The following is a 16,843-nucleotide window of genomic DNA, read 5'->3' on the forward strand; positions in this document are numbered from 1 at the left end:
TGCTTGATGCCATCCTTTGAGTGCCTGCTTTCCATTTTCTATCTATTGCCCTTCTCCCAGACGTGGCAGTGTGTCAGGAATTGAGGGGACAGGGTTTATCGAATGCTTGGGACATCTTTCAAAGGAGAGAACAAGAATTTAAATGTAAAGCTGTACTTCACAGGCATCACTAGGATTTCGCTCATGTTCCTTCGTTCCAGAATTACCGCAGTTGCGTTATCTTCCACCTAGCTACAAGCAGGATGAAAACTCACTTCAAAGTCTGCCAACATGGCATCTTAACTATTTCACTCTAGGAACTTAATTCAGATTTTCCTGTGCAGGATATTAACTTCCCATTAGGAAGTTGTGCTTTAATTCTGGATCACTTTGTCAAAGTTCTAAATTTCTGCAGAATTAATGGGAACCCTTCCCCACATTTTAATTATTGCAGCGTCTGCACAGCAATCTGCCTAAAACTTGGAGCTATACATCAGCCCTTAGGATCTTCGCCCTCAAGCCCCTTCATCCTAACTCTGAGCAGAATGCTGCTCTTCACAGATGTTAGTTTGCAGACTAGTAGTTTATAGCATCTTGCCTGACAGTAAAGCCATTTGTCATTAAAATCAAGTTAATAGTTATTATTACTTAAATATGCTATAGTAATTTTGTGTTGATACACAGTATTAACCAGTTTCCATAGCTACAGCAGACAGAACAATTCAAGACCTTAGGGTTTCCTGGGAGTTCAGAGCCAGAGAATACTCTTGAAAAGGTGATGGGGTAGATAGGAAGAGATTGTGATGTACAGCATTAGATGTGCAGAGACGGTCAAGAATATTTCACAGCTTTCAGAAAGCATGTTATCTGTTTGAAGTTCCACCTTCAAAAGCCTAAGCAATATTTACCTTGTTCATTAATGTGTTCTATTCCCTGTCAAATGTGATTTATGGACTTTGTTGGACTAACACTTCCTAGTAAGGGGGATGAGAAGTCTTATCAGTAACATACTGTATGGTAGCTGTGCACCAAAGGAGGAACACAGTACTGGAGTATCTCTCAGTGTGCCTACAGTTTCTGTAGACTAGATCTAAGACTGCTGGGTGGATGCTGATGAGGTGCTGTCCCCTGCTCCGAAGCAGCGGAGCCAGCCAAGGATTGCCCATACCAACCTGTGCTGGAGATCTCCCAGGCTGTAGCGAGCTAGCTCAGGACTGTCTGCAGAAAATGCAGCCACAGCGCAGGTAGGAACAGCCATTCCTTCCACGAAAGGACATCCATTAATGTTACGTACATATTTGGAACTTATTCACTGTAGGAGAATGTCCTGATAAAAGAAGTATGTTTAAGAAAGATAACAAAAAAATACATATAAGGGAGTACAGAATTAATCAAAGAATGTAAAGAAAAGTAAGCTTTCATCCTTCAGGGTATAAAGTAGCCACTTAAACTTCCTAGTTCTTTCTGTTCCGATCATTCCTCAATACACTTGGTTATTTTACCTCCTTTTTCAAGCATTACCACAGCCACTGGCAGACTGAAGTTAGTGGGATGGATTATAATTAATTCCCAATTCCGTGCTTGTAAAAGTGTAATGTTTTTCATCCTTCTTTATGATCTTTTAAGTCCAACAGACTGTAGGTTAGAGATTACTAGTCATGTAGTAAGGCTCATTTGAAAACCACTCTAAGTGGATCCAATTACTATGTAACTAGGTTTTGACAACTATTCTTTCCACTGACTTACAGAACAAAATCTGTGCTGTGAATACTGTAATGGAAAAATTAATTCCAAGATGGCAAGGACTATTAAACCATACTGTGTACATGACATGAAAAAACAGCCAACAGCCAGATTATATTAACTGTCACTAGGCAATCTTAACTGAAAGCACCGCTCATTGATATTCTGAACTTAGTGCTACCTGGAGCAAAGTGTCTATTTACATACTTATCGTTTAATAGCTTCTGACCCAAGTTCTCTTCTCCATTCTTTCACTGCAGTTACAGCCTTGCTCTGGGGCCAGCAGGTACCATGTTCTCAGGTCTGCGCATTATTCCACCATCAGCATTGAGTGTTGGTCTACAAATTCTCTGCTTCCTCAGAAATGAATTTGCATCTCAAACTACTGACTGTTCAAATGGAAAGCATTGTAATCTCTTTCCCCTGAGGGCTTGTCTGCAGTAACACAACTTGCCCTGCATATAAACAAAATCGCTAAGATAACATTTTTCAAAAAGCAATTTCAAACACACACAAAAAAATATTAAGAACTCCATGCATCTTTTAATATAGGTTTATTGTTAAGCTGAAACATTGTCTGACAAGTGTCAGCCCTGAGCAACTTTTGTTTAAAAACACCCAAACAAAACAAAAACAACTCACAGAATTGACTACAGACTTTAATGGGAAATACTGACTGATGCCTCAACTACTGTACTTAAATGCTCTGGAGGTTTACATAAGCAGAATAAACACAAAACGGACACCTTTTCTGAGGAGGGATATTCAGTATACGCTGTAGATACAAAGGCACAAGCAAACAGGTCTTGCTGTACTCTTCAAAGACTCACAATCATGTGAGCAATGCACCCACCTTATCATCTCAAATGAAACACAGGGTCCCAGGCAGCTGTTCTTCATACATGATTCTATTACAGCTTGCATAGGCATTATAAGGTACATGCTTGTTCTTTTCATAATTCTTTATAAGTAAAAGTAATGAACTTTAATCAGCTACCTGCTCTCATGTTGAACAAGTACTTACTTTTCAATGTTGTGCTTTGAATTTAAGATACCTGGAAAGTCAGAGGCTTAGATACGTCCACTGTGGTGACTCCTGTCAGATCTTTCCATTGCAGTGTAACAATCTAAGAAGTGAATGTAACTAAATTCAAACTGTACACTTCAAGGTATTTCATTAATGAGGTGCAGTGCGCAGTCACAAAGCTAATTGATTAGTCTTATTTCTGTGACTGGTGTGGAAACACTAAAAGATAAGAGAGGGAGGAGGAATCGGCTAAGCCTCTGAGTCACAAAAAGGCCTTAGTCCTTTGATGAGAAGTGTCAGATTAATCTTCATAAATGGTCATAATTACTTGTGCCTGGAGCTCAGCCAAGTCATTCCAAATAAAAATTAAATTATACAACTGATTGCATGTTCAGTCTCATCTCCAGAGTGTTAGAACCACCGCAGCCCTACAGAAACATGCAGACACGTACTGTATGCTTGTAGCAGGGTAAAAGACATTTGTCTAAATACTGAATAGGCTAACCTGGTATTTATTGATTCTCTTTTTTCCTTAAGTTTTCACTAAAGCTTGCCTGCACAGACCACCACAGTTAGACATCTACTTTATTACTCTCCATTCTTCATTAAACTCAGTTTTAACTACCATCGGCAGACTCGTATCAGATGGGAAATTTGTGAATGTTGTTGAAAAATTTTAGCTTTTGGAAAAAAGAAAATGCAATTAAATTCACTTACTTACCAGAAAAGGGATAAGTACAAAGACACCAAAGCTGATGACATCTGACACCAGAAGCAACACTCCTCTTGGAGGGTCCGCGAATAGTTCTAGTCCTTCAGAAGGACTAGAAGACTTCTAAAAGCGAAGTCTTCATCAATCTAGTATACTACAACTTAGTAAGCACAGCCCAGCTGTCTCCTGTGATTTTATATATATGCTTTGGAAATTAATGAAATAAAGACGAAACACTACAGATTCATCCCCATATCAGAAGTGCATGACTGAAGCAGCATACATGCAAGAAAAATTATTTGGTCCCTGTATGTTCCTTATGCAGCTTATACCATCTTAATATTAGGCTTTTTTAGCTGGTTACAAATGGGATATTCCAAAAACATAGCACACATGGAGCTTTTAAAACAAAGTTAGAAAAAGAAACTAGCTTTTCCTCATATGAGATGTTGCTTACTACTTCTCTTTAGTTATTCCCATTTTAAATCATACTAAGTAATGCAGCAGCTGAAGCATCTACACTAATTTATCTTGGCAAAGACAGGACAGCTTGCATACTGCTATGTTATCTCACAGAACTAATAGGATGCCAGTGTACACTTTGGAATCTAATAGTATTCCACTGTATATTTAGCAAATAAAGGTTAAATAACAAAATATTTATAGTATAATTTTATTCACCTAGAAACAAAGGGTCAAAAGTCACAGCACGGAAGTTCTTTTTATTTTGTAAACTCATTAAAAAGATGTCCATGTACAAAAGAAGGACATTTTAACAACATAAATGCAGACAAAGGAAACTATAAAAATTTACATTAATAAAAAGTTGAGTCTTCTTTCTGCATAATTCCTTGCATCTTCCGTACCAGTGCATACAATCTTAAAATTAGATTAAGATTAGCATCAATAAAATTCAGGAGACTTGAACATAAAACCATTTGCTGTGCTATAGGAATGTGTTGCTGAAAGATACAAACCCTGTAGCATGTTAGCTAGGAGTAAGACACAAGACTGAAGGAACTAGCTGAAAGGCTTCTAAATTGTTATTGCGCTTTCATCTGCTGAGAATTCAATCTCAGTTTTCTTTCTGCAAATATTTAGAATATTATGTAGGGAAGTAACAGCATTAGACTGAACAGTGCTTTGTCAAAAGATGTATGTTTCCATATTGTCCTAATGCAGATTCAAAAATAAAAACATTTCTGAAGTAAAACCTTTTCAGTCCTAATATGTGTGCATTGTTCACCATAATCTGCAGCAGCTATATGACAAACTACTGTGACGTATAGTTCAGTCTCCAGTATTGCATATTCTTGACTGCCAGCTTGGACTTAAATCCTTCAGACACTGCCAGTGAAAGGTCAATTATAAAACTACATTTCTTTTTAATCTGAGCTAATCTGCAATTTAATTTGTCCCTGTTTCTCCCCCCAAAATGACTCTCAGGATTGAAAATTTATTCTTGTAACCACTACTTGAGGTTTCTGTAAAATGTTTTCTTTCCTGTGTCCTCAATGTAGGCTTGAGACTGTTGGGCGTTCCTCTAGATCCACTGTTCTTCACTAAGCAGAGTTTTTCAGTCAGGAAGAATCCATGTGACTCGTCATACTTAATTTCCAAGTGTAAGTGTCCCAACTTTCAAGAGTTAAGTAAACACCTCACAATTAACAAAGAGCAACTTGAATGCCTAGAGTTAATACACTTCCAAGATTTGTGTTTGTCCTCCGCCAGGACGTAGTGCAAGAAATCAACCCTGCCAACATAAGGCACCTACGTTACACGAGAGGAGGCAGGGGCGAGAACGCTTGTAACATGCAAGTCTAGTAAGAGTCTTACTGGAGAAAACATAAGATCTCGCAGACTCACGGCGCACTGCCACTTCATTGTGTGCTGCTGTAATAAAGTCTGCTCTGTAACAGATATCAGATCCTCCCATTGGCAGCCACTTCATTAATCTTTGCTTTTTGATGATCATATTTCACAGAAACAATAAGGAAAAGCAAGAGGGTTGCTCCTTGGATAGCAGCCAGCAAAAAAAAATAATAGTTTAATTGGCAGCCATTAATATTACCTAGAAAGAATTGGGGAGAAAGAAACCCAAAACATTAATAAAGATTATACAAATAAAAATGTCAATCTCTTCAAGCTTAAGTAGTGAAGACTTTTCTGCAAAACACAGGCAAAACCAAACCAAATCACATTTCCATCTGACAGCATAGTTTGATTTCTAATTATCCACAGCAAAAGATGGAACTTCTGACGAATATGCGCACAGTACAAGGATTGCTTTCTTTTGAGCTGCAATGCCTTAAACCAAGTAATATCCCTGAAGAAGCTGATATGCTGTTACTGCATGATTTCTTTCTTACAAAAAATTGCTGGAAGCTCCTCCTACCACTGTATGAACTTTGTGCAAACAAAGACTACATATATAGCAGTGGGCATGCTTCATGAGAGTCAAAACAATTTTAAAAGGCTCCTAGGCTAATAATCTTCCTTTCTCCCCCCCTCTTTTTTAAAAAAAACAAAAAAAAGTCTGGATTCTTATGCTGCAAAATTGCAATGCTTTGCTGACTTCAGATAAAACAACTAAAAACCCTCAATATGTATTTTCATATATGATTTACTTTCTTCATAATGTAAGTAATGCTACATGGTCTTTCTGCATCTGGAGCCCTGTACCTCCCTTCTCTGCTAAGTCAAAGATAAAATAAATAATTAAAAAAGCTATTAAGGAAAAAGTCTGGCAACTCTGTAGATACAAAGAAATCAATTACTGAGATTTTCTCTTGGCCTTCCTTTGGAACAAAGTTTACAATTCATGAAACCATACATGGTTTCTTTTTGGTTCCATTCACCTTTGACACTCCCTCAAAGTTGTTATACATTAATGATTCATACCACATTAGATAATGTTAAATTAAGAAAGCTCATTGATAAAACATTGTTCCTCTATTAAGAAATGTGCACTAACTATTCCTGTACTTCCAAGAACAATATATTGTGGCTCATTTCCAACATGCCACATGAGCCACAGCCAATTGGACCATTATGATTATCAAAAAGGTTAGAGAGTAAAAATAGTGAGGTATACATCGATCCTAACAAACTGTTCATGCAGCATGCCTATAAATGTTCAGATTAAACTACTTTAATTACTGAAACTTAAGATTCAATTAAATGAACTTCTTATAATAAAATGCAATAAAATTAAACAGAGTCTTTCCTTGACATTTAAAATACAATATACATGTGAATCTCCATTTCAAGAGCAGACGCGTTTAAAGAGTAGTAATTATCCTTTATGAGATGGGATATTAAACCATGAAATCTCAGTTTTTGTCAGAGAAATAACAGTAATTTCAATGGCAGCAACCAACACTGAAGTGCCAGTAGAGAGTGAACTCTCTCAGTAGATTTTGGAAGCAGTCAGTTACCTCAAATGATATCATGAGTTAGCATAAATAGCAGAAACTTTGTGCACGTGCTTATAGTTATAAAACAGCATCTAATGAAAAATTCAGAAGTCACTCATTCATAAAGACTCCTCCTTATAATTCCTACCCTGGAAGACCTAAGTAAATTTTAGATGTGAATGTGATAACTTTCAGTAATGTTATACAAAATGAAAATTGAGTTATAAACAGTTACTGATATGAACAGTTAAACCAGCAGCTACTGTGGATGCTACAAATCAAAACCACCCACTGAGCGCTTCAACCTTGAGCTAGATGAGTAGCTGCTGAGAAGGCTCAATTGTATATAGAGTCTTTGGACTAAGAAAGTTAGAAATATCCAGTTCTGACAGCTGTCTAAAGGACAATCCCCTGAGCTGAGCAGTTTATTCAAAACAGATGACCAATGAGTCATGAAAGGTAACATCTTCCAGTTCTAGACAACTCTGGATATATTGAGTACAAACTAAATATTTTACAGAGACAGTATTAGGCACTGCCTTCTCTTAGGCTGCTTCAGAAAACAAAAGCAAGAGGCTAAAAAAGCACCATCAAATATCACATGTATTAATTTGTATGAAATTACTGTCCCCCTATTGAGCCCTTATCAACTGAATTATCTCTATACAGAACTGCAGAAAAAGATGCTAATTTTGACATTGACTGGGGGAAAAAATCTCCATGTGATTAAATTTTCATTTGGTGAGGACATTTCCATAAAGTTAAGGCTACTTGTCATCTTTTGCAGTTTTTTTAAATATCAACTTATAAAGCAAAGATGACAACTTGTGGCACATGTACCGTTCCAGACGTTACTTTTTGGTAGCATGCAAATCAAGTTTAAATGGCAAATTCTCTCATACCAAATTTAAAGTAAGTTTAGGCTGCACTTTTAAGCCATGTATATACACACAGTATGTCTAGCATACAAGAACTTTTCATGCTCCTTCTGTTGGAACTAATTAGCCCATTGATGATGGTATGATTTTCTGAAATTCCCAAGGTGCCACCTACTGGTGCCAATAATTATTTTTAACTTCAACTAGCAATACAAAGCAGATGATACCTTGGACTTTTTAAAGAGTATAAATAGCTAGCAGACAGAAATACAAAATTAACTCATGGTAATTTTGATGTGAAGTCTCTTGAAATTAGGAAGCTGAATAATCACTAAGAGAGACATGAGGACATTTTACTCCCTATAACCGCAGAAAATAATTTCAGTACTTTATATCAAATATATTCTTCTTCCATACATAATTTAAATATGTTTTACTAAAATACAAAAATTTCTAAGTAATTTCTAGTGATGAAATGCAGTAACAGCTAAGCAGGTAATTGACAGGCCTTACACAGGCAAAATACTACATGTGTGTTTCCCATGCTTTCATGAGGACAATGCATTTTTGGCATAGTCACATTACTTACTACTTACATGCAAAATGAAACTTTGGCTTTGACAAAACAGTAGACAAATTTGTATTTTTAAAATAATAACTGTGCTAAGACTCAACAGTTCCACATGCTTGATGCTTAACTGCTTCTGAAGGGAGCCTTCTACTTTATAGACTATGAATACACTGAAAATAACTTACCAAAATCTGTGTGATTACTCATCCAGCCAATTTCTTTAATAGACACCAGTGCCAACAATCCAGAGCCAACAAATGATCCAATCCCCGAAAAGAAAAAAAAGAGTCCCATAATAGCACTCTGCATAGATTTGGGAGCAGCTGAATATGCAAATTCTAGACCTGTATTGAAAGAAAAAAAAAATGCTATTGGAAGATCTAAGAAACAACAGTAGTTTGTTCTACTCTAGTGTTATAGAAGTTACAGATCTATACTGCTTCTGGTATGTTAAAGACCTAAAACTAGGCTTGGATTTCAGGAGACAAGGAATTGAGGTAGTGAATCCCCATCAGATCCCTCTAATTGCTTTATGAAACCTGCTAAAGGTCATCAATATATCAACCCATTAAATGGACAACATTTGAGACATGCACTTTGATCTTATTAATATTACAGGTGTAAAATCAAGAAATCTTCTGAGGCAGCATATTCATTTTCTGTCAAAAATTATCCTCAAATTTATTAAACTAACTCTAGCCTGGCAAGTTCCATGTTCCCCATTCGAGTTGTTTCTACATTGCCTATCTGTTGTGCAGTATTTACAAAGCACTCAGCATTCCCTGCTGAGAACAAAGTACACAGGAACTGAAGGTCAGTCTTGCACTGATCATGAACATTTATTTCTCACAGACTCAGTGTCTGTATCTCTGAATGTGCAGACAGAGAAATTAATTGTAGCTGGAAAGGCTGTAATTAGTTTTAATTTTGATCTAGAATTCTCTGAGCTCATTGCTTGTTAGCCTATTCTTTTTAAGACTTGTGGAAATGGGACTTCAACTTTAAACTATCCTTACTCAAATTTCAACCAATAAACCCAAGAGCAACATATCAGTGACATCAATTTGAAAAATCTGTGCTACTGAATTTGAGTACCAACAGAACACACTGGGTTAGGCTCTGCCTTGCAAAGACTAATGCCCATGATTAACTTTCCTTTTTAGAATACTACTCCTGTCAAAAATCAAATGGTATTATTCACAGGAGACATTCAAATACATTCTTTGCAGAGCTTTTTCTCTGACAGGTGCAATGCTTGTTTCAAAACAGTCTGCTTCATACTGAAAATTAATGCTACTTCATCTAACATTTTTCTTGGCAAAGACAGCATTATAGACCTGAAAATGGCACAAAACTTACGTCTTGCGTAATAAAGGTATACTTTACTTACACCATTACTGGTATTTGACTTTTGTACTCTAGTTTAATAGAAATACACTGGCATTTCTTTTCAAGAAAAGGCTTAATGCTTCAAGCCAGATAGATCCATTTGCCTGTTCTGAGGGAGGAACTTTGTTCTTGTAAAAGAAACAGAACTGTATGTTCTCACTGATCTAACAGCATTCTGCATTGCCACCTGAGAAATCTCTGATAACCAATACACTGCTTCTCTTTTCCTTTGCATGACATGTTAGAATGGGCCAACAGCAACCTGTCTCTGATTCTAGAAAGGAACTGAAACGTTATTCGTGCAACTCAGCTGTGCGGGTTCCTGTAAATTCAAACCGTAACAAGAGAATCACTACAGAGATTGAGAGACATCTGCAATGGGGAAGGAGGGGGGCAAAATTATATTTATTCTGAGAATTAAAAACTCTTTTTTTTTTTTTCCCCTAGGCTTTGCCACAAGTATAACAATTCAGATATTTCAAGGAGTATTTATCTGGCCAATCTCACTTAAAGAAAAAAAAAGTAGACTACTCTCAGGATACAGTAGCTTGGTTTGTTAACCTCTTGTTAAGTTAATCTCCAGAGTATCGGTCACATTTTGGTCACCAGGCTTTTGTATATTCTGTACAAGTATATAACATGAAAGGATCTGGCCCATTTCTTCTCTGCAAATGTTACTGCTGGAAAAAAAGATCTTAAGACTCAAAACAAAAATCAAAATGGGCGTAACACTATGCACTTTTTGCAACAAAATAAGGCATGTTTCTAAACTTGAATAATGTTTCCAGCAACTCTAATATTTAATCTGGTATAAAGAATATAAAATCTTTTCTTTGCCTTCAGAGATATTTTTGCCTGCTGGCAGCCATTGATAACGATTTCATGCTACCTCAAACAAGCAGTTTTGAAATTAAACCCTCTAGTTGGTGTTGTCATGTGAGATTACGATTCCCAGTTAAATAAGGGTGCTTTAAGAGGATTGACAGAATAATACAAAAGATTAATGCAATGTGTGTCATCTTTTTAAAGGTACCTCAAGTGTAACTAATGTGGCTTAATAAGAATATGCTTAGTTTTGCAGTAAACAAACAAACGTATGTTTCTGCCTTTATGATATTTAGTCCCTTTTTGTTCACAATAAACATTTCCAAATCACTATAGTTGTGTAACCATTAAAACTTTGCATATTTTAAAGCTGAATTTCATGGCACAATAGATGCCTTTATCAACTTTTAATATCAAATTGGTAAAGCATACTCTATTCAGTCTTGAGAGGCCTTCTTAAAGATACTAAGAATTCAGTTTAGATAGCAATCAGAAGGCAGGGAAGAAAGCTTTGTAAAACAAATCAAATGAAAGTGTAACACACAAAGCAATTAAGATCTGCATAGAATTTCTGGTTCAAAGAAAGAGAAGTATTTGCATTTTACCTAACATTGACCAACAGTTTTTGAAGTTATAAAGCTGTTGGTACAGACCCAGCAAGTGCAGAACAGCAGAGTATTCATGGAAGAATAACATAAGCCTTAAAGACTTGACTTGTCATGAAGAAGTCCACTAAAGCAGTTGAAAAAACCAACCCTTGGTTTAGAGTTCAACAAATAGAGAATGCATCAAGTCCTCGACCTTACCACAACCTGCAGATAGGTGTGTTATTTTATCCTTGCGAACACCTATAAACTATTAACAACGCCTGACAGAAACAAGAATGTGTAAGAGGGAAGAAATTTGTGTATTTTTGCATGAACACTTGCATTTCTGATAAGTCATCTGTTCATCTGAGTTCAGATTTAACTCCCTAAAGTTGTAACTAAAGGTAACTAACTCATTTTACTCTTTTGATAAAAATGCTAAAATACAGCCTTAGTGTTTTAATAAGTAACTTGATTAAGCAAGACTTCCATCTTCAGATTTTTATGTGTTAGGATTTCATATAATGAAATGTACTGTAATATAGGACAGCAATGACTATGCAGATAACATCCTCTAGCAAAAGATACATACCGATTGCACTGCTAAAGCATACTTCCCATTTAAGGATCTAAAGTGTTTAGCATCTTGGCTCTTAGTGTGCTTTAAAGATAATGAACTCTCCCCACATCTTACTAGCTGTTTATTGAAGCAAATTAATTCAAGGACTTGCCTATACATCACGGGGGATTTCAGCTGGTGCAGTCCAGCAGACCTTATGTCCAAATCTTGTGTTTACCGTCACAAGAGTTTGCGCTGGGTGCTGGTTTTCAGGTACATGCTGCATGCATGCATAGAGCTAACTGTTTTAAGACCCTGCATTCACATTGCAAATGGGACACTCCCAACAACAACCTGGTGTGAGACATCAACCTATCGTTCACCAGGAAGGAAAGAGTACACTACTGATGCATTTGAACACATCCAGGACAAAGCCATATCTAAAAAGAATTCCTCCAACATACTAAATAACTAAGGCAGACTGATGCATGTGTTTAATTCTTCCAGTCACATAGAATCCCAGACAGCTGGAAGAAAAGCTGAGAGCACATCAGCAGATAGAAAAGAAAAAAAAAAAAACAAAAACAAAAAACCAAACCCCACATTTTCTTCTACTTGCCAAGCAATCCAACCACCTTGTTTTATTTCTGAACAACTGCGATGACAGTAGAACACATGTAACTAGAAACCCGATGGAGTATAAATTCTCTGTTCCACTAAGAGGGGAACAAATGGGCCATATGACAGCTGGGGCTACGGCCAGCAGGATCTTACTGAATTAGAGAATCTCATTTTAACCCACTGTGCTTGCCCAGCGTGAGGAATGAAAGTAACTTCCTACAGGGGAAATGAAACCAGGAAATTCTGTCATAAGAAATCGAAGAAAAAGAGCGATATGTAATACCAGTTTGAATGGATGATCTTCAAAGTTCAATATTCTGAAACAGTATTTCAACACGTTGATAAGTAACTATAGTTAAGCAAATACTAAATGATTTTTAAATCAAGTCTCTGGAGGAGTTCCAATATATTACATCAGGTAGCTCTGCAATTCTATCTAAGTAGTATCAGAATAGCTACTTCGACAATCATGCAAGGTTTCTCCTACTGGTAACTAAGCATTGCTCCCAAGCACTAGATATGTGAACACTGTGCTAAGAAATTCACAATAGCATTTCACTTGTTTAATTGTAGTAAACCAGTGTTAGGCATACCACAATGACAACAGATAAATTGCCTGTGCTTTCCTCTTGCTAATGAGCCCTGCACGTGTATGAAACAGACCAGAAATTAAGACTTTATAGTCCTATTCACTCTCTCCTCCCACTTCACTTTCAGCTTAAAAATCAGTATGATGACACAGCTGTCCACTACATCACACAGAACAGTATTAAGAAATTTAAGATCTCTTGCATTTGTTCAAGAAAGGCAAGATTTGAACAATGTTTCAGTTTGCTTAGTATCACATAGAAGTACTAAAACAACTATAGAAAAGCTGATCTACAAATAAAGCAGATAAAATTGTATAAAAAATAGCAACTTCAATATTAATATTCACAAAAAAAATAGTTTAGATTGAGTGTCACATAACTTTTCTTATTTCAGAGATGTAAAAACTCAAGTAATGTGAATTTAAACAGGTGATAAATCTTTCTAAAGATAGTTTATTGCTTCCTTTTTCCCTCAGAAAGGTGTTTCCACTTAGTAATTGACTTTCTAAACAGTGAGCTCAGTTTTTAAGCCAAAAAAAATTACACAGCACAAATTCTATTTGCAACACAGAGGAAGATTCAGAGGAAACAATACTGCATTAAAACTATTCCTTAAAAAACAATATTGAAAGAGTATATTGTTTTCCATTACGGTTTGCAAATATCCAATGCTAACTGGATGACATGCAAATATTTAAATGTTGCTCTGCTTGAAATTCAGTCTTGAAAACATATATAGCCAATTTTCAAACGTGAAAGAAAATTTCATGCTTTGTCATGTACATTAAGTGATGTTGTATAGTATTGTATTGGGGAACATTAAAGCTTATTTGTAATGATTTGAGAAGTAAATATTTCTTTTCTAAGAATCCATCATTTATGATAGATATGAAAGCAGATTTAGAACACACACAGACTCTTACCTGCTATACTTGCAAATATTTCACTGAATCCAATCAGCACATATTGAGGAATCTGCCACCATATTGGCAAATCTGCAGCATGGTATGTAACATTTCCAATTGTCTGATTAATTGTTTTAACCTTTACAATTTTCAGTCTGTTGCTTTCCAGAATTCCTACGTGGAGGGGGGGAAAAAAACATTAACCTAAGATGAAAACACTGTTTCTTCATATTAAAAATTAAATTAGAATTCAGTCCTATATTGCAATTACAAATTATAGAAGAGGAATATGTATTTCCTAACAGAAAGCATTTCAGACTGCTTTTGTAATTGTTATTTCAAGACACAGTTCTTCTGTCATAGAATTAGTGATTATATTCTTATTCAGTAGCAATAATTATACAAATACTTAACCCTTTTCCAGACGGATTAGCTGACAGCTTTCTTGTACAAACTATGTTGGTTTTTTTTTAAAAAACAATCTTGTTTTGACAAACTACTACTTCACAATGTTGAACAATTGCATCTGCCACTATAGTACAAATAAATTAGAAACCATTTTGCTTATCGAAATGGCTACATTAGTCCTGTAGAACTATGAAAACCCTCCATGAATATCATCATGACATTTATATGACACTTATCATCCCAAGAGATCCAAAAGCTCGTTAGAGCTTGATTTACAACCAGTACACTGCATAGAAAGCACTTCATGTAGAATGAAAAATAGACATGATAGCGTAAAATATAACAATTTTTAGCTTGCTCAACACAACAGTTTAGAGTAGAAAGTGAATATCAAATAATGCTGTAGGGTTTTTTTTGAAGTTGCCCAGATTAAAGGATTGGCCTCACCGTTACATAAAATGCAAAGAATAGCTAATAGTTAATAAAACTCCCTACTTCACCCAGAAAGGACCGCTATAAAAGAACTCTCAATATCCTTGAAAATAAGGTGGATTTATTCATGACCAATTCAGAGCAGCAAGGCTGAGTCAATGACACTACTTCCTAATACGTGTTACACACACATGGCCACCCATTTAGTGCCTGTCAGTTTTGTTCTCTTTCTACTTATTAAACCAAGATCTGACCTAATCTTGGGGCACAAAATATCACTCCTGTTACACAAAAAAACTGTACAAGGTTTAGATGACAGACATGATGCTGTCATGGATATTATACCATCTACAAATGATTACATCTGCTTCCTCACTTCTAGCTTTTTCTTTCCTAGAGGCAGCCAAAGGATGACACGGGGATTTAATATGATCTTGACTGAAGCTATTGACAGCACTTTTCATATAAACAAGCACAAGCAATTTCTAATGCACAATATAATATCTGTTCTCCTGGTTCTTCCCAAATCTGTGACATACAAACCTTGAGGGGGCCAACCAGATCACCATCTCTCTAGCTCTCTGCTAAGTGACAGTGATCCCAGGGAAACACCTGGTGTTCACCAAAACGACCTCATACCACGACATGGAGTTTCTTATTAGTCCTGGGTATGGCAAGAGACCCAAGCTGGGAAGAAAGCATGAGGAAAGCTCCCTGTAGTCCCTATACATAGTCTGTAGGTGAGGCTGTAACTAAACAAGAAGTTCTAGAAATCACATGCTTAAGGACAATATTGTATTTCATCATTGCAGGGAGTTAGAGCCAGAGCTCTGAAAATCAAACTGAGGGAGCACACATTAGCAAGTGACTTACAAAGCATTCTGAAAAGGATGGAAAGCTGCATTTGTATAACCCTTGTTTATTCATTCGTAGCAGTTCAGAATCTATTCAAGTACGAATCTTGCAACAGCTCTACAGTCTAATCTTCTGAGACACAAGAGTTGTAGAGGGAAAACCTTGAAGCCCCAAAATGTTTCTTAAAAACAGTGGTGTCCTTAACATCTGTTTTTGAGGGAAAGACTGTTCTGAGCTTAGTACCTCTTAGTGTCAGGCCACCACATTTTCTCTACCTTCCTCACTTCTTTTTAGGTGACCACTTATCCACCTTATTTTTATGTATTATTCTTTAGCTCTTCAGCCACCTCAGTGTCCTCTGAACTATGAAGAGCTGATGTAATTAAAATAAAGCTGGATTTCTTGATGTTTTGGTTTTAATACAGCTGACAAACTTTTCAGAGTGGAACTTAAAACGTAAACAAAGCAGTACAGTCAGCTAAGAACTCAGACACAATTTCATTCATATATATATTCAACACAAAATTATTTCATCTCAAAACATCTAGTGATCCTTAATGTGTTTGATACCCTTCGCAACATAAGCAGATTGAGGAGGCATTTAGCCACATAGAAGCATAACTACAATATACCAAACGTTGCCATAAATTGAGCTTCAAAGCCGAGTACTTCAGAATCTAGAATTTATTGATTCTTCCTTGGACTTTGATAGACAAGCTTCAAGTTTAATCCTACAGTTTGAGTAGTTAAAAGAATCTGAAGTTCTTGCTATAATTGTTTAAACTCTATAAATGAAGTAGATTTTCCAGTTGAATAACCTTAAATACTGCTGCTCAGAATTTACGATAAAATGCATAAAGCACAGCAGATGTTCATTAAATCTAATCAGTTGTATTCTCACCCAGTTTATAAGATATTTAAAATAATCTAAGCAATCTAATAGGCAGCCTAAGTACTGTCCACAACTAATGCCAGTTAGATAAATTAAAATAGAAATATGGCACAAACAAATCATTAAGATACTTCTAAGATTGCAAGTTAAGATATTAACATCTTAATATGTTTAAGATTTTAATCAGTATCTCTCTCTAAGGCAGAAATGGTTGGAAGTAATGTTGTATTTTAAGAATATTAAAATATGGCTTCTATAAGTATCATTTAATGAGAAAATAAAAATTTTATGAAACATATAAACCAACAGAAGCTTTCCACCCTACTAGAAATAAATAGAATTGCCTATGCCCCAAATTTGTCATAACCGAAGCTCTTAAATTTATGTTATGAAGAAGAGATGTTAAGTTACTCCAAAAGGTTAAACTTTTCAACCAGATTGCAGATAACCACCC

The 16,843-nt window shown here is 35.9% G+C and overlaps 1 protein-coding gene across 1 annotated transcript in view; it reads right to left on the reverse strand.

Annotated features, from left to right (window-relative positions):
- Positions 1–4,156: 4,156 nt before the first annotated feature.
- SLC15A4 (solute carrier family 15 member 4) overlaps positions 4,157–16,843 on the reverse strand; it is a 32,660-nt gene continuing 19,973 nt past the window's right edge. The window contains 3 exon segments of the mRNA XM_010299730.2: positions 4,157–5,532; positions 8,512–8,670; positions 13,821–13,976. Coding sequence (XP_010298032.2) covers positions 5,384–5,532; positions 8,512–8,670; positions 13,821–13,976 — 464 coding nt within the window. The 3' untranslated portion in view covers positions 4,157–5,383.

Source organism: Balearica regulorum, chromosome 17 (assembly GCF_011004875.1).
Source record: "Balearica regulorum gibbericeps isolate bBalReg1 chromosome 17, bBalReg1.pri, whole genome shotgun sequence".
Lineage (NCBI taxonomy): Eukaryota > Metazoa > Chordata > Aves > Gruiformes > Gruidae > Balearica > Balearica regulorum.